This window comes from Artemia sp. Qi Xiang Cuo, chromosome 2 (assembly GCF_049724085.1).
Source record: "Artemia sp. Qi Xiang Cuo chromosome 2, ASM4972408v1, whole genome shotgun sequence".
Taxonomy (NCBI): Eukaryota; Metazoa; Arthropoda; class Branchiopoda; order Anostraca; family Artemiidae; genus Artemia; species Artemia sp. Qi Xiang Cuo.
Genome location: NC_142795.1, coordinates 1,168,996 through 1,194,360, shown reverse-complemented (window position 1 = coordinate 1,194,360; position 25,365 = coordinate 1,168,996). Strand labels below are relative to the sequence as shown.

The following is a 25,365-nucleotide window of genomic DNA, read 5'->3' as shown; positions in this document are numbered from 1 at the left end:
TGATATTGCATCAAATAGACAGATTGAAACTCGTGAATTTCATAATATGAATGCAAATAGCATCATTGGCTATACAAGGAGATATGACAAGAGTGAAGTTACATTGTACTGTAGAAAATGTGACCCTGACTTTGCAGTCAATCAAGATCAATATACAGTGAATCCAAATGATTTACCAGCATTAGTGGTTCGCGACAGTTGCCTATACATCGAAGATGAAGAAATCTAAAAGTGAAGATTTAAAGACATTGTTGTATATATATATGCATTTTATTAATAAACAAATTCACAAACATTTTTTAAGCACTTTACTCTTAGGGCATTGAAATCAATACTGTATAGGTCTGAGAGGATATTTTCCACTAGAAAGTCTTTCAGACGGGGATCGTTACTATAAATGTGGAGAAACTGCTAGTAAGTATAGCCGCGACATTGGAACACAAAATATAGTAGTGCATGGAAGCCGCAGCTTTTAGTCGTTCGATCCTGAACCCTCTTCCGATTTTGAATAATAGTTTTCCCCTTCTCTCGATATAGTTGCTGATGTGGGGTGTGTAGAATGTATAGGGTAGACCAAGAGTATCAAACAATTCAATTATATTCAGTGTTTGAAAGATTCTTAATCACTGGCCCGTCAGCACAGGTAACAGGTTGCTATTATCAATAATAAAGGTGTTGTTAACACATTGAATTTTTTCAAGACAGTCTAAGGGCAGACAATAGGATTTTTAATGAGAAATGTAGGGGTCCATATTAAATACATTGATTATTTGACTGGTGTTCATGGCGCCAAGTCTAGTAGAACACTGCCTTCGGGAGTGATTTCCCAATAGGTTTCATACTGATTTAGTGAGATTAGTGCAATACTCTCAGCCAATGGGTCGGTAAATGTACACTCTAAACGCACACTTCCCTGTACGTACTATACTCATATCCTGTGTACCCGACAAATCCAGTACAATGATACCATGTGTTTTAGCAAACATATCTTCGGTTATACCATTTTCAAATAGTTGAGAGTCATGATCTAGGGTTTGCATGGTCAACTCGTACAATGTTCTATAGGATTTATCAAAAGATAGATTGGAGAGTGGGATACCTTTTACTTTGCACACAAGAGATGAAAGTCCAAACATCTCGAATTTATATGGGCATTCAGTCCATGTTCCTATTGCACTGGCGCTTTTTACAAATGCCAAAGCCAATTTTGACGGAATTTCACCATTGATAAAGGATGAATCGGTGAAGGTGCGTGACCCCATTGCAATATGACGTTGATTGGTGATTGTATGAGGAACAAGTAGTTAAATATCGTTGCCATTGGCTCTCGGTTTTTCCATGGCCAAAGCAACAGAACTCATGACCTGCTGTTTGCGTACATGAAGTATTGCCGAGGTGAGGGAGAGACTTACATCAGGATTGCCAGCAAGTTCTTTTCTCAATATGAAATTGGATGGTGCAAGCGTCAGTTTTATATCCACTTTAACATTGGGCGGCAGCCATTGGGGTGTATTGAATATTTCATGATATATTTTTCCAACTAGATGTAATTCACTAGTTGTAGCATTTTTAAGTGCATCTGTACTATCAGTATTAGTAATATATTCATATCCAATTGAGGTGCCTCTCAATTCCTTGTATGACTTGGGTGTCATCAACATGAATTGCAAATAGCTTGTATAATTTGAGAGATTGTTGCTTGTGCTCACCAGCATGCCATTGATGTAGACACTAATTTGACGAAATAAATTATGTAGTATACAATTTTCAAATAACATCCCATCGCCCTAAATTGGTATTGTATTATCGGATTTAAGGACTTTCATTTGCAAATCTATAAATTTTGAAGACATGTCCATAAAGTAGTCTTCATTGGAATAAATTTGAAAGTGGAGCTTGTCGGAGAGGGGTTGCTGAGGATAAAATTGTTCAGAGTATCCATGCTTGACACTCACATCAACATTTTCAGCATTGAATAGATTCAATGAGGCGGTGATTGAAAGTTGAGAATCCTTATGCGGTAGGTAGGACATTTTAGGACAAGAAATCTAGTTTTGATCTGACAATTTTCTTCCTGGGGCTTCTGGTTACAGCACGTGTCGGCTTTTTCCTTCTTTTCTTTGACAAAAGGGATGTCTTTCGTGTCCGTCCTGCGCGGAGCCTTATGAATGATGCGATGTTGCTTGTACTTTTTCAACCTTTTCCACTCTGTTTTAATATCTTGCCAAGGGCTCGCGTACTGGACCTAATATTTTCCAAAGCACTTTTTTTTAAATCATTGAAAGAGCCCCAATCGTATAGTGTAGAGGATGCAAAATCTGTCGCAGCCAGTACAATATATTGTCTAGCCAGTGGTAGCGAAGAGCGAAAGAGCTTAGCACACAAACTACCAAGACCGTAGGCAGACATTGTAATACGCCCTTTGTAATAATCCCTTCCATTGCCCTGTTGTCTTGGGCCGACAGTAATAACATAGCAGTCAATATCAGAACAAGTGAATACCACTTTTTTATTAGACATCTTGCTTTTGAACGATGGGTCGAAAATGGCATGTAATCACAGCCAACCCTTTTCAAATTGCTATGGGATCACCCAATTTGGTTCTTAGTGTTAACTGACAGAGTTACAAATAGCAAGTGTTTACAGGGTTATATTGAAGATGCTTTATATTGTAGTGTTGAATATATTCTCGATTGGTTTTTCGTTCAAGAACTCGTAGGAGGGGAACATTGGAATTGCCGACCGAAGATGTTTCCACAAATGAAGCGTAGAGAAATATACAGGTGTCTGTGGAGAAGGCAGGCTGATAGTCAGCAAAAGTGAAATTAGTGTTTCCGGCACTTTTACCACTGATTATATTGAGCTTAAAGCCAAGAACATCCTTTAGATTATCGTTGAGAATAAACTTTTCACTGGAAATAGGTGAATTAATGTAGATCTTGCCCTCATCCTTTGAATAGTTGAAATGAAAAGCTCCCTTTTTACGAGCGGAAATTCTATTATTAATGGAACGACATAAATCATTCATACAGGTGAGTTCCTCGTAGGGTAATTCAATGTATGGATAATCCATCGAATTGATTTTTTGAATTTGTTCTTGATCACCTGTTGGTGGCGGCGGCCAATCATAGGGTCTAATTTTTATTTCATATTTACGATCCTTTCTCAGGATGGCATAGGTATTTTTGAGAATACAGTCGACAAGAGCCACTTCATACTTTCCGTTGTCGAATTTGATGGTGGGGGAGAGTTTTGTCCAAAAATCACTTGTTCTATTCAAGTCATTGTAGAGAGGATCAGAAACATTGGACATGAAAGTCACATAGAAATCATTGGGCATTGTCAATATCTTCAGCACTGACCCAAGAATCAAAATCTGAGTTGTATGCTAGCCAGCGAACAAGCACATGTTTCCTGCCCCTACGAGTACGTCTCTTTAATATCTTTTCAATTTGATAAATTTCACTAGTGTTTCTAATTTTTTTCAGTTCATATTCATAAAAACCGCCAAGAATCGCATCATCTTTGGTGTCTCGCAGTCGATAAGTTATGGGTATGGTATCTAGAATTTTGGACACTTTAAAAAGTTCAGTGCTCCATAAATAATTCCCTTTTTCAAAAATATTGGTGGTTCTATTGATTCGAACAGTATCACCAACATTGAATTTCTTCTTTTTTTCTCTTTTTCACCCTTGGAGTATTGCTTTAGAAAAGTATCAAATGTATTTTCACTGTAATGAACATTCGTTGGTGTAGAGTTGGAAAGAGATCGATGGGGTCGTTGATTATAAATCAACATGATTTTATCTAAATCATGAATAAAAGCCGGTGTATTTTTCAATGTACAATATCTTGAAATTAATAGACGAATCGTTCTTATTAATCGTTCAGCCAATGCAGCCTTTATCGGACTATGACTATGATAAAGTGTTGTAATATATTTCAAAAGAACCTTTTGCACATGGGGATTAACAAATTCACTGCCATGATCCGATTGAATTTTTCTATATGAATCCTGTTTTAGAATACTTTCAATGGCCCGAGCAACTTCAACACCTCTCTTTGATCGTAGTGGAATGGCATAGGCATAGCGACTAAAGACACTGATTGCCACCAGAATATATTTGTAGGGGGCATTGTGACGCCGTTGAACTGCGTCTAAAGTTAAAAGATCCGTTTGCATTATATGCAGAGGGAAAAAGGCTTTAGTTTGTCGATATTGTTTACTGCGAAGCCTGTGATTTCGATGTAGTGTGTAACTCGGTTCATTTTCTAGATACTCTTTTGCATTTTTCAATGTGGTGGTGCCGGAGACTTTGGAAAGCGTTTTGGGGGAACTTAAACTCCCCGCTCCGCCAATATTTTCATAGACACCTTTCAGAACTTCATCCATTTTGTGCGTAAACACGTAGTGTAATGTCCACTCCCCTTTTGCACACTGGAGGATGAATCAATTCGTCTTCGCTTTTGACTAGCAGCCACAGGTGTTGTAAAATCAATGACGCTGCTAGTATCTTCAAATATTGAATCTTCTTCTTTTTTAAATGGTGTTGTTGGAGAACTATATTCTCTTAGTTTCTTTAGAATTTGCTTATTGCCAATAAGACTTTTGGGGAAGTTTGATACATACAGAAAGGTGTATAGATTATTGTCAAAGGATATAAGTCACTTACAATTCGCCACAATATCGCAAATTAAATCAGCTAAGTTTAAGCTTTTTCCTTGAACTATATCTCTTTGCACCGTGCTATCGACTTGAGATTGATCGCCAGTTTCCAACATGAGATAAGATAATAATCTTTTACTATATTCTCGATAGGTGAGTAGAACTAGGTTTCTAATCTTCAATACAATTGAAATTAATTCCTTCTCCTTTGATGCTGCTGTAGAATCTTGAGATGTTTCCTGTTTAGAGGGATCAGTGACGGGTCTCTCACGATATGGTTTATGTTTGTCCACACGTCGCAATGCATCTTGAAGTAAAATCAGTATTTTGTCGTCGGCAATATTCTCATCGTTAATGAATTTGCTTAGATTGTCTTCAAAATGTTCGATGGGCGAGAGGACAAGTTCAAATGGTGTCAATTTATATGGTTTTGCCATTCTCTCACTAGAGAAAACTGTTTACAAGTCCTGCAATTATCGGTAGTAAAAGTGTGAAAAAGCTACCGCCCGCCTGAAGGAGCCGCTTTCTTTTAAATTTTTTTCCCTTGTTTTTACAAGCCCAGGCGCGTACAGTGTTACGATGTTTTGTTGTAGGTTTCCTAGAAACTTCTTACAGTTGAAAATTGCCCACAGTTAAATTTAAAAAAACTTCAAATAATAGATTAATTAAAATTCTATCAACACCATGTGTAAGTTTGGCCTTCTTAATAGGAGGTTTTGAAGTGCCTAGAACGGAAAACAAATACCGTTGTTCGTGTAGTTTCTTCAGTGTTATAATGGCAATAAATAGCCCTTTTTTCTGCTCACCGGAAGATATACTGTAATTTCCTTGTTGAAAATGTCGGTGACTACAAGAAGATCCTCTGTCGTTCTCTGATTAAGATCAAACAAAATGTACCCATAGGGCTTGCTAGTCGCCTGATTTAATGCTGAAAATAGAAATTTAGGGGCGCCAGGGTATATCTGTTTATTGAGAGTTATGAGCGAGCTAGAATCACGACCGACTCGATAGATAATATAAACAGTGCAATTCAATGCAAGGGTTCGCATACATTTGCTCTGATGAAACAGATTGTGTAGAACCAGAGTAACGGAAATGTGTTCATGGTGGGAGCGAACAGTGAACAGTTGTAGCATTTCCTGTGAGAACTGTTTAATGGATTCAGCCAAATCATCAATAATCAGCCACGAGTTCGGTTCAATACTATTGAAAACATCAAGTCCTCGTATGAATTGTATTGGTATGGTTGTTGCAATAGCTTTTATTTCATCATAGGACTCCTGCCAAATACTATAGCAATAGTAGATTTTTTTCGGTTTTTCCAAAAATATTTTATCGCAATTTTGAATTATTCTAGTTAAAAGTGTTGTTTTTCCCGACATTGAGGGACCACACAGAAATGATCTGAAGGGCGTTTTAAATTGATACATGCTGCTATTGGGGGCAACAGTCGGACTATGACTAACTGTAAATCATATGTGCTCAATGAATAAGTAGCAATAATTTTCCCCATGGATCTATCTATTCAAGAACAACAAAAACAATATTTCATGTCAACATTTATTACAGCAATATGAACATTTGTTCAACATGAACAACGACAACACTTGTTCAACGTGACACTTGGTCAACATGAAAACTCGATTTATTCAACATGAACAATGATAACACTTTATAATAAACACTTATTGTCTTTTAAACACTTTTCTTTGCAAAACTTTATGTACAATAAAAAACACTTTTTGTCCATCATCAACACTTTTCTGTACAACATCTTTGTACAACACTTTTCTATACAACACTTTTTGTACAACAGAAAATACACTCAGGGAACTAGTAGCACAGTTGAACTTGTTTACGGTGAATTTAAAGGTGGGGTCCCCCCACCCCAGGGGGCCGCGGGGCCGAAGGCCGGCCGGCCGCGGGGAGGGACCCCCACCCCCTCCCCCCCCCCCAACTGGGCGGCCGCGGGAAGGGTCCCCCTTCCCCCCCCCCCCGCCCCCGGGAGCCGCGGGGCGAATTTCGCAGCTTTAGTTCAGTCCAAAATCTAGACAGACATGTTGGGCTGTAGAAACTTACTCCTCGCCCCTTTTTACCCTCCCCCAGAACTCTAATAATGTCAGTGATAGGGTTAAAAGGACCAATGGTATTCGGTTGACTAGGCGGTGCGTAAAGTAACCAAACCCAGTGTTTAACCAAATCAACTGGCGGGCTCCTTACGGGGAAGACCACCTCCTTCTTCTTAGAGCGAGTTCCATCTTCAAATTCTGTTTCGTATTGTACCACAGTAACGCCAATATTTAAGTGGGTATTAGCCCTTTCAAAAATATCAATGGATCGAAGCGTTACTGGGTATTTTCCTTCTAAACAAGAAAAATCTACAATTGGGAAATCGGACCCTTCCGTCCCATGTAGAGCCCAATTGTCTAAATTCTTCTTGCTAGCGTCCCAAACTAGAGGCTCGAATGCTGACATGAGGAAAGCATATCTGAAACACTTTTGATCTGTTTCAAAACAGATCTGCTGGACACCTTGGCAACCTTCTAGATCTGGATTATAATTTAAAACTGTACCCGTGTCCCTATGCCCCCATCTTAAAATAAAATCTTTATTAAATTTACATATATTAACGCTTAAATTTTCGTCAAAAAGAAATAGAGAGCCACTCCCATTATCTTTAAATTTATCGAGATGCGTTATAATTTGATCGACCCAATCCGCGAAAGCACCTCCAAAATTTTCTAAATTCGAATAAACCAAACGCATCTCGGAATGTATAAAATGATAATAAACCTCACTTTTTCCCTCATTAAAATAAAAAACCTTTGGAACAATGGAAACCTTAATTGAATCCCTACCTCCCCACCCCTGCATCTGATTATCCGGACGTTTAAGGATTGTGTATACCACGTCCGTCACTATTTCGGTCGGACCAAAAAAATTGTTCAGAACGAAAAATAGTCCCGGTATCCCTCCACGGCGAAGCGAAAATAGCACTCTAATTTAATATTGTAATCTACAATTGAAAATAGGGAAACGTTATACCCCCCTCCCCCTCTTGGATATTACCCCCTCCCCCAAGTTGTTCAATAATATCTGGCGAGTGCTCCACTTCAGTTGTTCGAAGTGGAGTCGTGTTGGTATCGGAGGTTGGTGGGTTGCCAGTTAAATCCCCGGTAAAATACACTAAAAGCGGCAAGATATTCGGACTTAGCAAAGGTAAGCCCCCCAGTTAAACTGTGCTACTATCTACATTAAAAAAATTAGTTAAAAAATTATCAATATTTTCAGGTATTTCATTAACGATACCTTGCCAAGACATTTCTTTTTCACGATACTCCAAAGATGCATCTTCTTCTCCTTCTCCAACTGACGAACAGGGGGAGATGGCAAGTATGGAACCAGGACAATCTATAAATGAAAAAATAGCTTATTTTCAAAGTGTTCAAATCACCCCTACTGTTAAAATTTGGATTATTATTGCTAAATAACATGTGGTTAATTCAACTGAAGATAATCTAAGATATGACATAGAAGGCGACAATTTGTTCGTTTATTTTCAAAGTGTTAAATTTTTTTTTTTTCGGCGCTTCCCCCAGCGCTTCCCTAACCTTGCCCCACAGCGCTTCCCGGTCCACTCGTGGCACTTCTCATGCCCACAGCGCACCCCTGTGGCGCATCCCTGACCCGTGGCGCTTCTTGGACCCACGGCGCTTCCCCCGGCGCTTCCCGGACCCACCGGCGCATTCCGGGCTCCGCGCCGTTAAGTCGCTTTCCCCACACTTCTTAGGCATTATACCGCTATGTTTTGACATAAATCTCTCCGCGCGAGGTTATAAATAATTTTGGCATCTCCTTTCCCCGTTTTGTTTTACATTAGTGGTTTTTAGTCAATCAAGGTTTCAATGGCTTTTGCGTAATTCTGTGTTTTCTGAAATAGCGGAGAACAAATTGTCTGAAAAATTAATATTTTAGGACATTGGAGTTCTTATATTCTATGTAAGAGCGAAACATGGCACGATAGAAATATTCAGTGTAAATTAGAACGACAATATGTGACAGATGGGATAATCTCTCTCAAAATTTGGTGAAAAAGAGCAGTCGATGTTTCAAAAGGTACCTAAAAATATATGTGATAGCAATAGAGAAAGTATTAAAGATTAGAAAAAATAGCATTTTCTGTTTCAAAGGTAGTGATTATTAAGATAAAGGAACTAATAATATTTGCATATGAAATAACTAAGCGATAGCAAATATTAGGAAAGATTGGTTTATATGCAAAAAAATTACATTACATGTATATATCTCAGAGGAATATAAAATTAGAACACTGCGTGGGGGATGAGGGGATAATATCCTGCGGAGATAAGTTTATATTTGGGATTTAAAAAGAAAAAAAAATTGGAAGACATTGATCGGTAGTAAAAAATGCTTAAATTAGCATATTCTGCCTGGGCTTGAGCACCCGAAGGACCAGGTAATTTGGGTTGGAGGGCGGGCGGGGCGGCAGCGATTGTTTGTTGTGGGGCTGGGACGGGTATTTCAAAATCTTGCGTAGCTTTGGCATTGTAGTTGTCCAACCACTCTCTCTTAAGTTTTCTGCCAGGCCGCATTGGGGCTGGTACTGATAGGTCTGCCTCACGCTCTCTGTCTTTCTTGGAAGGAGGGGGCACGCATTCTTCATAATTGGCCTTAAAAAGAAGAGAAAAAATTAGTATCAAAATAATTTTCCCCTTTTTTACAGAAAGAAATATATTAGGCTTAGAAATCAAACGTTTTTATTAGACAATCAGTAGTCTATGGCCATAGGATAGGAATCATTGTTTCTATTTTTACCATTTAGAAAAAAATTCAATGTCCCAGTCTATAGGCTTTAAATTAGATCGTTGACCCATCGACCTATAGGCCTATATTTTGCAAACATAGGTTAAAATGCTATTCAATTTATACATAATATTAGCTACATGCAACTCCCAAAGACTTTTCTAGCCCTGCACTGTTTGTTTTCATTTTACACTGATGGCGGTAGAATTGAAGGCATTGCCCTCCCCCGTTACCTAATTTACTTACAACGAAGCTGTTAGAAGCACTGTATTGCCCCCTCCCCCTTTCACATAATGTTCTAAATATATTGTTAAACTTAATTTGAAAATAATCTGTTTCACCGGCTCTCTGACAAATACAAGGCCCTTACTTTTAATGCGAAGAAATAGTTTGTTTTCATTTTACACTGATGGCGGTAGAATTGAAGGCATTGCTATCCCCCTTTACATAATTTACTTACAACGAAGCTGTTAGAAGCACGGTCTTTCCCCCGTCCCCCGTGCCCCTAATGTTGTAAATATATTTTTTTAATTAATTTTAAAATAATATATTCCACATCGTCTCCGACAAATACAAGGTTATGAAACTACAAGCTTAATATACAGCAATCTCTTTTTGCCTAAAACTGTTTTAATTTGACAGCCAAAACAAAACCCTTTGACTAGACCGATAGCGTGAACACACCGGAAAAAGGGTGACAGCTAATTATAGGCCTCACATTGGAGTCTTGTGTCAAAACAGAGCGGCATTTTCATTAAAAATTGACAGAAGTCAGTAGACACTTTAAAACACATTAGAGAAAGTAATACAATATAGAAAATTCAAACTTTAACTAAAAGAGAATTATTTCTTTTTGCGAAAATTTGGTTTTAAAACCATGGGGGGGGGGTTAGGTTTCGAGGGTAAAAAGAATATATTTTGCGTTTTCCATTGATTATAATGATGTTGGTAAGGTTTGGGGGGGGGGGGGTTTGGGGTAAATTAATATATTGACTTTTTAGCTTAATAGAATTGAGGATTTCCAAGTAAAATTCGCTTGAAAATAAAAATCCACTTACAGTGGTAATTGCGGCTGTCAATGCTTCTAAAGAGTTAAATTTATCCATTGTTGTTTACACTGTGTCAAAATACTTTCTGATAATTTAATCACATTGCATGCCCGTTATATATGAAATCTCAAAGGGCGAATTGTTATGTAACGGGGAAATCATATGTAACAAGCCCTATGATTGGTTGAGAAGGGGGATGTATCCGACTCGCTGATTGGCTGAGAAAGAAACACGTGATCTAACTGTTTCTGGGAAACTCATAACATTGAACAATTTTATCCACAACAACAAATACTATTTCTGGATCATAACATTCGCCTCGAGCAACAATAACAAATACTATTTCTGAATCATAACATTCACGATCGATTACGCAATCAAGTTCTCGGGAATTCACTTCCCCCTCGAGTCCTAGATCAATAACATTGTTCCCGTTAGAATTCAATGCGCATGTGCAACCCTCGTTCCGGAGTTATTACACATAGAAACATCAAATAAATCGACCTTGGAAAAAGAGGTCATTGACCGATTACGCAATCATTCTCCCTAGGGATTCCATGCCCATATATGGAGCCCTGTCAGTATTCTATGCCCATATAAGGAGCCCTGTTCGGAGTTATAGGGTCACTTCTACTTACGTAGCTATGTTGACCTTAGCCGACTTGTTTTGGCAATGAGTTGTTAATAGTAGTATTAGTATTTTTTACTATATTATGAGAAATAGAAAAACACATCTCTAAATAAGGATTGTTTTCAGTTAAGTGCAAATTATGTGCTTGTCTTTAGAAGGCAAGGGGGGTGTAAACCCTGTTCGTCTTAGATTCTACTCGTTTCGTCTTTGACTCGGTTAATTACTATAATTTCTATTCGATTTTGGTTTTTCGATTCTGTTCGATTTTGGAGGATTTATGTATTGATGGCGATTTATGGTTGTTTTGCGCTTGAAAAATTATTTGATTGTATTTCTGCTCATATTTGGTCAAATGTAGCTCACACATACTTGTATGATATACCCCCTACCACTCAAGAAGTGAAGTTAGGTTATTCCTAATAAAATATAACTAAGTATGATAAAAATACGATACTTTAGAAACACATTTGGGCTATATATTTGCACATTAGGGGGGGGCGACAAAGTACAGCGGGTCTACATACAAAATGTATTAGCTACAAATATGCTGATATTATGAAGTAAGAATTGTTTTCTGACTTCATACTGTCCAAATACTTTACAACCACCCCCCTAATGTGCAAATATATGGCCCAAATTATATATTTCCTATTTATATTGTCACTTCTATTTGCCTTTTCTCACGCTAAGTAGAAAGAAAATATATATATATATATATATATATATATATATATATATATATATATATATATATATATATATATATATATATATATATATATATATATATATATATATATATATATATATATATATATATATATATATATATATATATATATATATATATATATATATATATATATATATATATATATATATATATATATATATATATATATATATATATATATATATATATATATATATATATAATTTAGGTTTTGGTGGTTTTGTATATGATATTACCATCGTTTATATCATGATTTTTTAGACTAAATACAATGAAGATTAAATAAAACGATAAAATTACAAAAATGTACTATAACTCGCTTTTTTTTAGAAAATTCAAAAAAAAATTAAATAACTAAAAAAGTGAGTTTTTCCAGTAATATATTTCTGCTTAAACCAAAAGTATTTGACCCAACAAAATACAACAGTGAAAAACTAAAAAATTTACCCGCCCATTTTTTCCTTAAATATAACACTGGAAAAGCATTTTTCTTTCGTAGTCCAATATTTTATAAACTACACAAAAGTCCCACTTTAGTCCCTTTTTACAATATGAAGAAAAACTTTATTCTTTAGATACAAAAGAGATCTATTTTGACATATTACCTTAATTTTGAGACCGAAGATTATTCTTATTAATCAAGGAAAGTCTCTTATCTACCAAGAATATTGCGAATTCTCTCATCAAGTTATAAGCTGAAAACGTTGTATTAATTAAAGGTAAATGGGCAGAAGTCTAAAACCACAGTACAACTTACACCACTTTCAAATTCAGCTTCTAAAATGTTTTGGTTTTTTCAAACACTTTATATAAATTAAGTAACCCTGCGGTAGTATAATTTCAAATAAATTAAATAGGAAAGGTGAGGGTACTTTTGATTTATATCCACCCCGCTCAAGAAGCGAAGTTAGGTTAATCCTAGTAAAATGTAATATCCATATAACCTTTAATTTATGTAAATTATTTATTTTATAACCTTTAATTTATCTTAATTTATGGGGGGGGGTATAGTAACCTAACCCCCGCTCCCTAATATGCAAATCACAGTTTATATAATTATCCAGTAAGCTTATCTCAGATCATTTCTGATCTTCGTTCTCGGTGCGAACAAAAGGCTCCTCCCACTTCTTCGTGCAGTTATGGATCAGTGTGTTTGCGTCAATCAATGAGAAATGGTTACAAAAGTGCATTATTCGAAATTGCAAAAGCAGAAAAAAAACTTGGTGAGCCGGCCATGTGGTTTGCAACTGTCCCATCTCACAGGTATGACTTAATTTATATACAAATTATGACTTAATATATTATTTACATATAGTGGACTCAAATGATTGGCCTATGTAGGATTTTGTAAAAAAGGCGGCGGGGGGTTGATGAAATTTGTGAAAATAAGGAATTTTTTTTTCTTCTAATAACTGGTGGAGTAGGTGTGATGGTTTCAGGGGCGGATCCAGGATTTTTTTAGGGGAGAGGGGCGCAAAGTAGGTTGATCCGACAAACTTACGTTAGGAGCAAGTTTATTTAATGCAAACTTGCGTTAATTACGTAAATTACACTACTTTAGGGGGGTATCCTTCGCCCCCCCCCTCTGGATCCGCAACTGGATGGGTTTTCATTTTTTTTTCACGTCAGGATATTCATTATCTCAGATTGTACTTCCTATAATATTTGAAAAGTCTAGTTACCTGTTTTGGCGGAGAGCCTAGATAAGACTAGTTTTGTTTTCAATCAATGTTTTCATATGAAACGGGCAGACCTTTCCTGAACTTTAAACAATTAACACCTCTGTTTGAAAATCTTTGCACTTTCTGAATTTAGATAGCGATGAGGGTTCCTGATTGAGACCAATTTTAGGACTTGGGTTCTAATTATTGGTTTTTGTGGTAGAAGTTGCCACAATAGTCCTATCCAAGAAAATACCAAACGTCTGTTAAGAAATGTTTTTTGTAAAATTCTTAGTGAGTTTTCAGAAAATTGAAGGACATCACACATTTTAGTGGCAGATTCAAAATTTTACGGGGCTTTACGCTAGAAAAGCTCCTATTATAGAATATTCTTCCAGTTTGTATATATACAAAGTTTGTATATATACAGTTTATATATATATATATATATATATATATATATATATATATATATATATATATATATATATATATATATATACTATATATATATATATATATATATATATATATATATATATATATATATATATATATATATATATATATATATATATATATATATATATATATATATATATATATATATATATATATATATATATATATATATATATATATATATATATATATATATATATATATATATATATATATTGGCACGTACAAACAGCTCCTCTCATTTGATCTGCCGTTAGCGGTCCAATTACCCTGGAACACGTATTTTGGCAGAAACTTTCTCAAAATGCCTTTGAAACCAACTTGAGACTTCGAAACCTATTTTTAATTCCTAAAAACATCTAATAATAGCATTACACTACTAACTACCGATTTTCATGTATGTTTTGTAATAAATTAATTTAAAATTACTTTCTTCAAAATTAGTGTTCCAACGTTGAAGCCAAGTTTCGCGTCCAAGAGAAATCTGACTTGTCTACCCGTGAAGAGATCTGATGCCGCTTATGTTTCTACGTTCTCTGGAGCACTCGCATCCCGGTCCAGGTTTTTATAATGGGTGAGATAGGGAATGATCACACTTGATAATTATATAAACTGTGATGCAAATATATAGCCCAAACTATACAAGTCCAATTCATTCGAAGTCCAATGCATTGTATCATCCGTCACTTGTTTTTGTAGATATGAAACCGGTTTTCTGAGATGTAACCTAAGCGTACTTTTCAGATGAAGAGCTTGAGTGGGGTGGCTATAAGACATAAGTACCAAGGTGCATTTTGATATTGAATCTTGGCTAAATTTATATACAAGAACATAACCAGGGGGCTTATTCGCCCCCTCTCGCCCAAAGAAAAATCAAATCTACCGAAATTTCTGGGCACTTTTTATTCGAATTATCAGTTACAAAATGTTTGCTTTTTATGGCCCGCCTCTCCTGGGTGCGTGCCTGGCTCTATCCCTCGGAATTTGACAAAACTGAATAAAACCATCTCAGAAAACGTTTGGTCTATAACTTTTCTTTTTATTGTATTAAGTTTATTATCTGTTGATGCAGCTAGCCCTTTACAGTTTTGTTTTATTCATTACAACAATACTATTGTAAGAACGGTGTCTATGATCATTACCTTAACCATAAAGAGGGGTTTCAAACAAAAGTCTGTAATTAAATGTCTCTAATTCAAGGGGGCATAAAAATCTTCCACCATGCTGCGCCTGTTCATGCCATGCATAGAACACTTCATGGAACGGGTGGCTCACTTTCAACATACGTGGTGCACCCCAACCAGTACACACCATTATTTTTAATAGAAAACCCCCTCGCTCGGATTTTTGAGTGCGAAATAATTATTATTATTGTATCTTTTTGGTCTCAGAAATGTGCTAAGGGTCAGGGCCGTATCCAGGATTTTTGTTCAAGGGGGAGGGGGTGTTACAAAAAAAATTAAAAACTCATCAAAAATTTGTTTATGTGCATTTTTGTGACGTTTTTGTGAGTCAAAGAAAAAATTCAGTTGGGGAGGAGGGTTCAAACCACCTAACCCTCCCCCCGTATACCACCTTATTAAGGGTTAGGTGTGCACTGTATGAAATGCAAATCAAAGACACCACTTCGTAAAAACTGGGCTAGAGGGTAGACATATGTAGTTATTAAATTAAAAAAAAAGAAAGTTTTTTTTAACTGAAAAGAAGGAGCGACATTAAAACTTAAAACGAACAGAAATTATTTCGTATATGAAAGGGCTGTCCCCTCCTCAATACCTTGCTCTTTATGCTAAAGTTTTTTATTGTTTTAAAAAATAAAGTTGTGTGACAGATTCAAACTTTAGCGTAAAGAGCGAGGTATTGAGGAGGGGAAAGCCCCTTTCATATGCGGAATAATTTCTATTCATTTTAAGTTTGAAAGTTGCTCCTTACTTACAGTTGAAAAAACTTGTTTTTTTTGTTGTTTTTTTTTATTTAATTTCTGAACGTTTTTGAATTAATGCAGCTTTGATTTTGGCCCACCGTACATGAATAATTAAAACGAAATTTGCATATTAATTTTACTTTTTTGGCTAAATGGCTTTCTCGAAATTACGAATTAACTTACGTAACGAACTTCTATATTCATGTTTTTTATTACGTATATTAGGGAGTTTGCCCCCTAGTCAATTCCTCGCTCTTTACGCTAAAGCTTGAATTTTGTTCGAATCACAAATCCCTGAATCACAAACGCCGGTTAATTAGAATGGATAGCTCTTATGAAAGCACTAAAAAACACTTTAGCAAAAAGAGCGAGGTATTGACTAGGGGCGAGCCCCCTCATATACGTAATAATTTCTGTTTGTTTTAAGTTTTAATATTGTTCCTCACGTTCAGTTGAAAAAACTAGTTTTTTTAAATTTATTTCTGATCGTTTTTTAAATAATGCCGGAAAATCCGGCGCCCTCTTCATAGAAATGTCCATTCCCCCATGGAAAAATCCTCCATTGAATGAGCCTCCCCCGTCACCCCCTCCTCCGACACCCCCCATCAGGCAAACTTCCTTTTGGCACGTCCTTATCCTTCCCCTCAATCAGAACAATGTATTAACAATGAGCACAGCTCATAAACTCTTACACATCCCTCGGGAATTCTGGGGGATTAAGTCACCCTCAAAGGATTTATTAGATTTTTGACTATGCTGAACAAAATCATTATCTCAAAATTCGGGAAAAAATAAGCGTGGGAGGGGGCCAAGTTGCCCTCCAATTTTTTTGGTCACTTAAAAAGGGCTTTAGAACTTTTAATGTTTATTCAAATGAGCCATCTTACGATATTCTAGGACTAATTGATCAATATAATCACCCCTGGGAAAAAAAAAAAAACAAACAAAGAAAAAAACAAATAAACACGCATCCGTGATCTTTCTTCTGCCAAAAAATACAAAATTCCACATTTTTGCAGATAGGAGCTTGAAACTTCCGCAGTAGGGTTTTCTGATATGCTGAATCCGATGGTGTGATTTTCATTAAAGTTCTATGACTTTTTGGGGGTGTTTCCTCCTTTTTTGGAAAGTAAGGCAAAGTTTCTCAGGCGCGTAACTTTTGATGGGTAAAACTAAACTTAATGAAACTTATATGTTTGAAATTAGCATAAAATTTTTATTCTATTGATGTATCTATTAGTACCAACATTCCATTTTTTAGAGTTTCGGTTACTATTGAGCCGGGTCTCTCCTTACTTACAGTTCGTTACCACGAACTGTTTGATCATGGTCCACTTAATTTTGTTCATTGAGATGTTTAGTTTTACAGGTACTATTTTGTCTTTTTCTCACAAATATTGGTTGAAATAAGATAGTGCGTAATATCTTTTTACTTTTCAATAGTGATTCATTTGTTGAGATCAAGGAGTCTACAAGATATATAAATAAAGTTATAAAAATATCCTACGCATCAAATAAAGCAACGATTTACGGAAGAAAGAAACACGAAAAAAATACAATAGGTCGATTATCTTTCCTATTAATTTAACTCAAAGGTTTTCTAAATGGCTTTGAAAGCGGACGAAAACAAAATTGAATGAAACAAAGACTAAAGTTACATTTTGGGCTGTCAAGATTGACAATCCGTGTAATCTAGAAATCTTATTTCAATCAGGCTAACAGTGGCGACAATTCATAAAAATGTTGGGGGTGGGCCAAATCTATTAGAAATCTAAGGGCGGTGGCAATTTTTTCCATTGTATGGATAATTTCCTTTGAAAAGGGTATTTTTTCAAAGGAAATACCAAAAAAATGTATTTTTTTCTAAATCTAGAGGGAGGCTAAAAAACAGGTGGGGTAAGAAAGTTGGGGCAAAAGCTCCTTTCCGTCAAATTGTTGCAACGGCAGGACAGGACCCTGCAGTATGCTAAATTTTTCCTTGCATAATTTTCTACAATTTACAATTTGCATTTCATTATTTTGCCAGAGTTTCAATTTCCATTTTGTCGGTCTAAAAACTTATATTCTAGTAGCTATGGGTAAGTGTTTAAAATAAATTATTTAGATTTCAGATGCAAGATAAAATACAATAGAATTCTTTCTACTAAGTAACTAATTTGTTTTAGAGAAACTCTTTAAGACAAGAAAATTGGGTTTTTTATATGGGTGTTCCTCCCGATCCCATAAAAGCTTCTAATAGATTATTTCTAAGCCAAAAAAGTGTCGTGACAGCAGCAATTTCCTTTTTTTGCAAAAGCTTGTATGATCCCACGGTGCAGCACTTTATCTTTACAAAGTAATGGAACATAAGGGGATAAGTTGCCCATACACAAATGTTGGTAGGAGATAAGGTTTAACAAGTTTCAATGGGGGGGGAGGTAAATTGTAAAGCTTAAAGAAAGGATTATAGGCAAGAAATGTGTTATATCTTTGCTGATACTTCAAAATAGCACCCTTTGCATAGCCTATTGTTGGTCTTGTATAGGTGAGGAGGAGGATGGTCATCTCAAAAACTTGAGATGGTACATTTGTGGTCAGAAATTAAAGTACTTTAAAAAACTCAACCTAAGTTAGACAGGAAGGTTGGATTTTTCTATCTTTGATCTGTAAGAAGCACTATTGTACGTTGGAATTCAATAACCAAGATAGTGTGCAAACCTTTAGTTTGTGGATCAACCCCCGACGGAGCATGTGTTTTTACCGATTGGCCAACCATATGGAGAAGCAAGAAATAAAGAAATTTCCGCAGTATTGGTTGAATTCTAGAAGAAAGCTGCTGTAGATTTCAGGTGTTTTATCGACAAAATACCGTTCAAAATCTTAAACTAAAAGTAGTATTTTATAAAGCAAATGCAAATAAATAGACCTTTCGTTCTCTAGTTATTCTAAAAAAAAAAAAAAAAATTAACAAATTGCTCTTCTATTAGAGAATTACTTCTTGAAGCATTTACGGAAATAAGTTTGACTTTAAACATAAAGAGTGAGAAGTTGGGGGAGAGGGGGATTTTAATGTTGCTCTTTACTCTCATTAAAAAAAAAACTTTTTAATTTCTGTTCGTTTCTCATAGACTATTCGGTATTAGAAAGATACATGGCGAGCTCCTACCCAAACTACCTTTCACCTATATGCTAAAGATTAATATTGAATAACATTGCTTCGAAAACCATAATGACCTCTGAATAGATGACCCGTTACGAATTTTTTAAGATGCACTTGAATAGCCAAAATATTCTTTTTAAGATGATTAGGTTTGCATTTTGGATGGGAAGATTTCTTGGGAAAACGTTGCTCCTTGGGAATGCCCCTCCCCTTGTTCCTTCTTTGTGCAGGCGAGCATAAAAATGTTATTTATCAGAGGCAACGCTACAGGGTTGCCTATAGTAAAGACCATACGACTTCAATGTTTTACAATTTTTTTCCCGGATGCACTTAACATGGAAGGTGTGGTCGTAAATCCTTCGAAGGGGGCTCATTCAATTTAAAATTGGCCCTTTTTAAAAATTCTAGTGCTCTTTTTAAGAGTCAAAAGTAATCGGAGGGCAACTAGCTTCCCTCTCCCTCTCCCTTTTTCACATATTACATCCAATAAAAATTTCGAGATACTCATTTTGTTAAAAATAGTTTGAAGATCGGATAACAAAAACTCTACGGCCGAAGCCATTACAGAGCCTGGGGGCCAGTGTTGTAAGTTATGCCCTTGGGTATGCAAAATTTTCATGGAAGGGATAGTTGTATAAACTTTAGAGGGACTCATTTCATTGGAAATTAAAAATTACAGTTCTCTTTTAAAGAGTCAAAAGTGATTGAAAGGCATCTAAACCCCCCTCCTACACCCTCTTGTCCCAAAATGCATCTGATCAAAATTTTGAAACGACAATATTGCTCAAAATAGCCCAAATATATGATAAGAAAAACTTAAGGGTCAGCACAACCCCCCAGAGCACGGGTGGAAGGGTTGTAATTGATGCCCTGGCAGTATAAAGGTTCTTAGGGAAGAGGTGGTCGTATAAACTTCAGAGGGGACTCAAACGATTAGAAATTGAAAGTTTCATTACCCTTTTTAAGAGTCAATGTGATCAGAGAGCAAATAGTCCCCTCCCCCCTTTTCCCCAAATACATTTGATCGACTTTGTAGATAGTCATTTTCTTCAAATTAGGCCAAAAATCACATAATAAAAACTCCGGGGTTGACAAAGCCCCCAGAGCCCGAGACAAGTGTTGTAAGTTGTGCCAGAGGGAGTATGAGGTTTTAATGGAAGGGTGGTCGTATAAGCTTGTGAGGGGGCTCATTTCATTGGAAATTGAAATTTCTAGTTCCATTTTAAGAGACAAAGGTAATTGGAGGGCAACTAGCGCCCCCCCCCCACGCCCGTTTTCCCTAAGTGAATTTGATTGAAATTTTGCACAGCCATTTTATTCAAAATTGTCCATGTATCGAATAAAAATGGCCCTGGAGTTGACACAGCCTCACAAATCCCTGGTTCAAGGGCTGTAAGTTGTTCCCCAGGGGCATATGGAAAGATGGCACAAAGCTTTGGAGGAGGCTAATTTGATTCGAAATTGAAAGTTCTATTTCCCTTTTAAAGAGTCAAAGTTATGGGAGGGTAGATATTACCCCCACGCCCCCTGTCCCCCAAATGAATCCGATCTAACTTCTGAAACAGCTATTTTGTTCAAAATAGTCCAAAGTTCATATAACAATGCCTTCGGAGTTGACACAATCCCTAGAGCTCAGGACAAGAGTCGTAAGTTCATATACCCCAGAGGCATATCAGATATTACGGAAGCAGATATTTACGGTTTTCTTATCCAAAAAAGTGATTTTTCTTGTTGCTCAAGATGGGTGACTTTAAGTGTTCCACGTGGGGTTTTGGGCTGTGAAGATTACAATGGAATTAAAATTCTGATCCAACGCCATTTTTGTGTTGCTTCAGGCTATTTTTCGCATTTTTCCATAAATTAATTTTCGTGATAATGTTAATCAAAATAATAGTTACCATTCCTGGATCAACTTCAGACGGTGATTCATCTTCCCTTGACGGTTTTTTTTTTAATGTGTTTTTACATTTTCGGTTACTATGGGCTAGAGTTCGTTTTTTACTGGGTTTCAAGGGGTTCTACGATTATGATAAGGGAGGATATTTAAAATATTTACACGCTTTTGCCAACGCAAAATTTTTGAAGACGCAAAACTTCAGCTAGGGGGGGGTGGCACTGCCCAAAAAACTCCAGTTCCCCTCCCCCCCCATTTTGAGTTTTACGTCTTCAAAAATTTTTTCCGAACTAAAATAGGCCTACAAAATTCAAGCATCCACAGAAACAGATCAGTTTTCCGATACCCTCTAACCAAAGGCATCTAGAGTGGGGACAGGTGATTGCTAGTTCCGGTACCCTCTAAAAACGAATCTGAAAGATAGATGACAGGACAGCATCTCCCTGTACAAATGGTAGAGCAGCCATGAAAATTTTCCGGCAAAAATAAATGCCCAATTCTTATGTCTTTATATTTTTGGTTCTTAGTCCAGGAATGGGGGAGGTGGAAAGAATACATCGATGGAGATTTATACCCCTATGTCTTCCATGCACAAAATTGGTTATATTGGTTTTAGAAAGTAAAGACCCAACCAGTACTTTATGCACACGGAGGCACCATGACATCTACATTACTGCATTGACCTAACCTGAGCATCAAAATTGGCGATCAGATTCCCCGGTTATAGATATTTTAAAATTTCTTCAGTGCTGAAATAAACAAGCTTCTGGCCCTGCATGCGATCAAAAGTAGCCTGACAGGTACTAGATTTACCGCTCAGTACGCACCCCATGGCCGAGAATACCTCCCTTTATTGCAAAAAAAGCTGTCATGCCTATTTTCTCTAGTTTTGCTGCCTTGGTTGTTTTTCTGGTACTTTAAAATTTTCTTCGAGAATTTTTATTTTCATACAACATGTTGCTTTTTTTTTGTTTGCGCGCAAACGGCAAAAGAAAACACGAATGTTACCAGCTACTACGACTGGAGGATTACTGAATTAGGAATTTTCCAAGAGTAACAAGGTGTGATTAGCCCCACAAGCCTTCCGCCAAAACAGAGTAGCTGAAGTACCAAAGACCCAATAGGGTGGTATTAAACTAGTGTATTCCTGAGACAAATGCGCGACAATTTGAACAGTGTCAATGTTGAATTGCAAGTTATAGGTGTACTCCTGAAATGTATATTACAAAAAAAATTCCTTGGCTTCATCGTTTCTTTAAGCCCAAAGCGTAAGTTACTTTTTACAAGCACTCGTAATAGCACTCCGTCATAGCTCTCATATATTAAAACAGAGGTATTATTCCCAAAATTTGCCTGAAAACCACTGCAACTTTGCCTTTCGAAAACCCAAAGTACCCTTACATCTACAACTAACGTTGAAATTCTACTTTTTAAAATTATTTGGGAAAAGGTAAAAAGAAGACGCATTGGCCGTTCAAAGGCAAATCAAATTATTTGTTTTTTGGTTTTGAGTTAAGTGTGCTATATTACTATCAGCCTATATAAATCAGTCTTCAGTAAGTACGAGATGCCTTTATTCGCACTTCTGAACTGTATCTTTCTTCTCTGGAACGGTTAAGGTTTAAAAATTGCCGTACACTGGTTCAACCCTTGAAACGATACGAAAAAAAATATCATAAGTAGAGGAGGTTTAATACCGCAAAAAGTACTTTCCGGGCAGTGAATTCTTAAAATATTTCTGAGGGAAGGGCCATTTGAACTGGTCTTATTTTGGATTTCTCCATATTTCGCTCCCAGACCTACCTAAATATGCGAACAATAGCATGTGGATCTGAGTCAGAGCTTTCCGTCATCGACTAGTCTATCGTTTTCCAAAGATATGAAAGGGGGTTCATATTTATTTCACAACAACACAGGATCTAGGTATTGCCCCGACTAGTGGTGTTTTTTATTTTTGTTTTTTATTGTTGTTTTTTGTACTTGCGCATATACATTTTGCAATACAGCATCACCTTGATTATAGTGCGTGAGTTAACTGTAGTGAACTAAAACTGCGATTTTGACACATCTTATTGAGTTGGGATTTACGCACACGTAGTGAGTGGCATAGCTCTGGGGTTAAGTCCCCTCCATTCACTTCGTTTCCATCGCTTTTTTATCACTATTGTGCTCAACTTCTCGTGATAAAAAAAGAAAAAGGAAAAAACTACATGCTGAAAATTCAGACTTTAAAATAAAGAAAATTCATGGTGAGAAGCTTATACAGATCCATCAGGGAAAGGTATACAAATATGGCCGATTTCACGACAGATTGTCTCAGAGATTCTTTGAAAAAAAAAAACTATATTTTGGCATTTCACAGCAAGTCTTTTCTTGGACTCAATGCCTAGAGAATTTGTTTAAGAAAAAAAAATCAAGAGCAACATTGAGAGGAGAATGAAGAGGGAATGCTAGTTGCAACAAGACACGGGCAAGGACAACCATATTTGCATATAAACTACTGTTAAATGAAAAAAAAACACAATTTCCTTTCAATAAACTAACACTACGTATCTTAACAAATCTTACCCTCTGACTTTTGGCCACATTGGCCTTATCATCAATGATTAAGCTGGGCTCATAGTCACTGAGGCAATCCTTAGGTCTTGATTCTCGGATCTTAAGCATTCCAATAAGCTCCAACAACAGTTCTGCATTAACAAAACTTAAAAGAAATTATCCCGACACTGTCAATGTTACTCTCTCGGCGAGTTCCATTTATTTCTATTTAAAGACGGATAATGACTGATCTCGTAGAGTGACTGGAGATCTTTTTTTCAAGAGAGCGCAGGAGAACTAAGGAGCTCAGGTGGTTCCTCCATTTCGCAGAAAATAGAGAGACTTTTCCTTATTAGTAGTATCCCCAAGTCATACTTTATATTGGTGAGTACCATCTTGAAGATTAGATCATATTATTTGGAAAGCAGGGAGCAAGATAGTTTTTACTGTCACAACATATATACCAAGAGCAGCTCCTGTCAAAGACGATCTAACAGTGTATCCGAATTTCAGAAGATCCCAAACGCAATCACTCATGCAAAAGAATAAGAAAACACACAAACTTGAGATTAACATACGGGACATTTGAAGACCTTGTCCTCACATGACCACAGACCTTTTCTTGTGAAGACCTATAGCTGGACTCTTCCCAAACAAATTTTCTCCCCAAAAACGTTTTTTCTCTCTCATTTCATTACACAAAAATTATCTGATATATTTCAATTTTTTTAACTAGTTCAATCACTAGATTGAATGAACTGTTTAACATCGGCCCAATAGGGCCTAGATGGCTGTGACGGTATATCACCCTGATAGGGAGGCTGCCTATCATATCCAATCTTAGGCAAGAGTACGCACAGCAATTAGCTGCGGTGAACCTGCAAAATTCATCCAGGGGAGGACCTGAGGTTTAAAAACAGAAATGTTGCTTCTTTCCTAGAAAAGATGCCATAGTTTTTTCAAAATAACACAGGATTTTTCCTTTTTTTATTTTTTAACCCTCTAGGGGAGGGGGTTAGCCCCTCCAGCTTCTCTGTAGGTAACCTTGATGTTATATACTCTCAGATTTTCAAAGATAATGGCAAATTCCCACAAAAAAGGGAGTTAGAGAAACTTCGATGGTATACAATATTTTGCGCTTAGGACCCGTTCTTTAAGCGATGGAGGAGATTTTGTGAGATAATAGTTAAAAAATTGCCTCTATTACATGCCATTTTTCAACCTCTCAAAAAGAAGCTATTTGAATTCTTTGGTGTCCCAGAAAAAGGAAGATAAACCTACTGAATCATTCGAGTTTAACAAAAATGAACAACCATAAATAGAGCTGCTGTGAATTGGATTTTGATACATGATATCTCTGATTTTAAAAAATAGAATCAATCTGGTAGAGACAAAGGGTGATACAAAGATATATGTAATGCTGTGATGTATAGATAAAAAAAAAAGTTTTTCCTACTAAAAGTAAGGAGCAAATTTAAAACTCAAAAGGAACAAGAGTCGTTCTTAAGAAATTAAGACAAACAGTCAAACTTTAGCTTAAGGAGCAAGGTATTGAGAAGGGGGACAAGCCTTTCATATACGGAACAATTTCTGTTCCTTTTGAATTTTAATGTTGCTCCTTAATTTCAGTTGAAAAAAAACTTATGTTTTCTTATTATTAGTTTCTGGTCGTTTTTCAGATAATACCAGTAAATCTGGCTCACCCTCAACGAAAATTGTTCTCCCTTCACGGGAAACTCCTCTGTAGAAAGTTTCTCTTAAATAAAATACATCCCTCCTGTAAAATTCCTTCCGGGCAATTTCATCCGCGCTGTAAATCCCCCCCCTCCGTAAAATTTATTGTA

At 36.4% G+C, this 25,365-nt stretch overlaps 1 protein-coding gene across 4 annotated transcripts in view; it reads right to left on the bottom strand.

The window, feature by feature from the left end:
• LOC148954790 (regulator of G protein signaling 7-binding protein-like) overlaps positions 1–23,734 on the bottom strand; it is a 195,870-nt gene extending 172,136 nt beyond the window's left edge. For 3 of the 4 annotated variants that reach the window (XM_089107940.1, XM_089107936.1, XM_089107939.1), the window contains exon 1: positions 23,552–23,734. In XM_089107940.1, coding sequence (XP_088964066.1) covers positions 23,552–23,650 — 99 coding nt within the window. In that variant the 5' untranslated portion in view covers positions 23,651–23,734. The remainder of the gene's footprint in view (positions 1–23,551) is intronic. The other variant, XM_089107941.1, reaches the window with a different exon arrangement.
• Between the last annotated feature and the right edge of the window lie 1,631 nt (positions 23,735–25,365).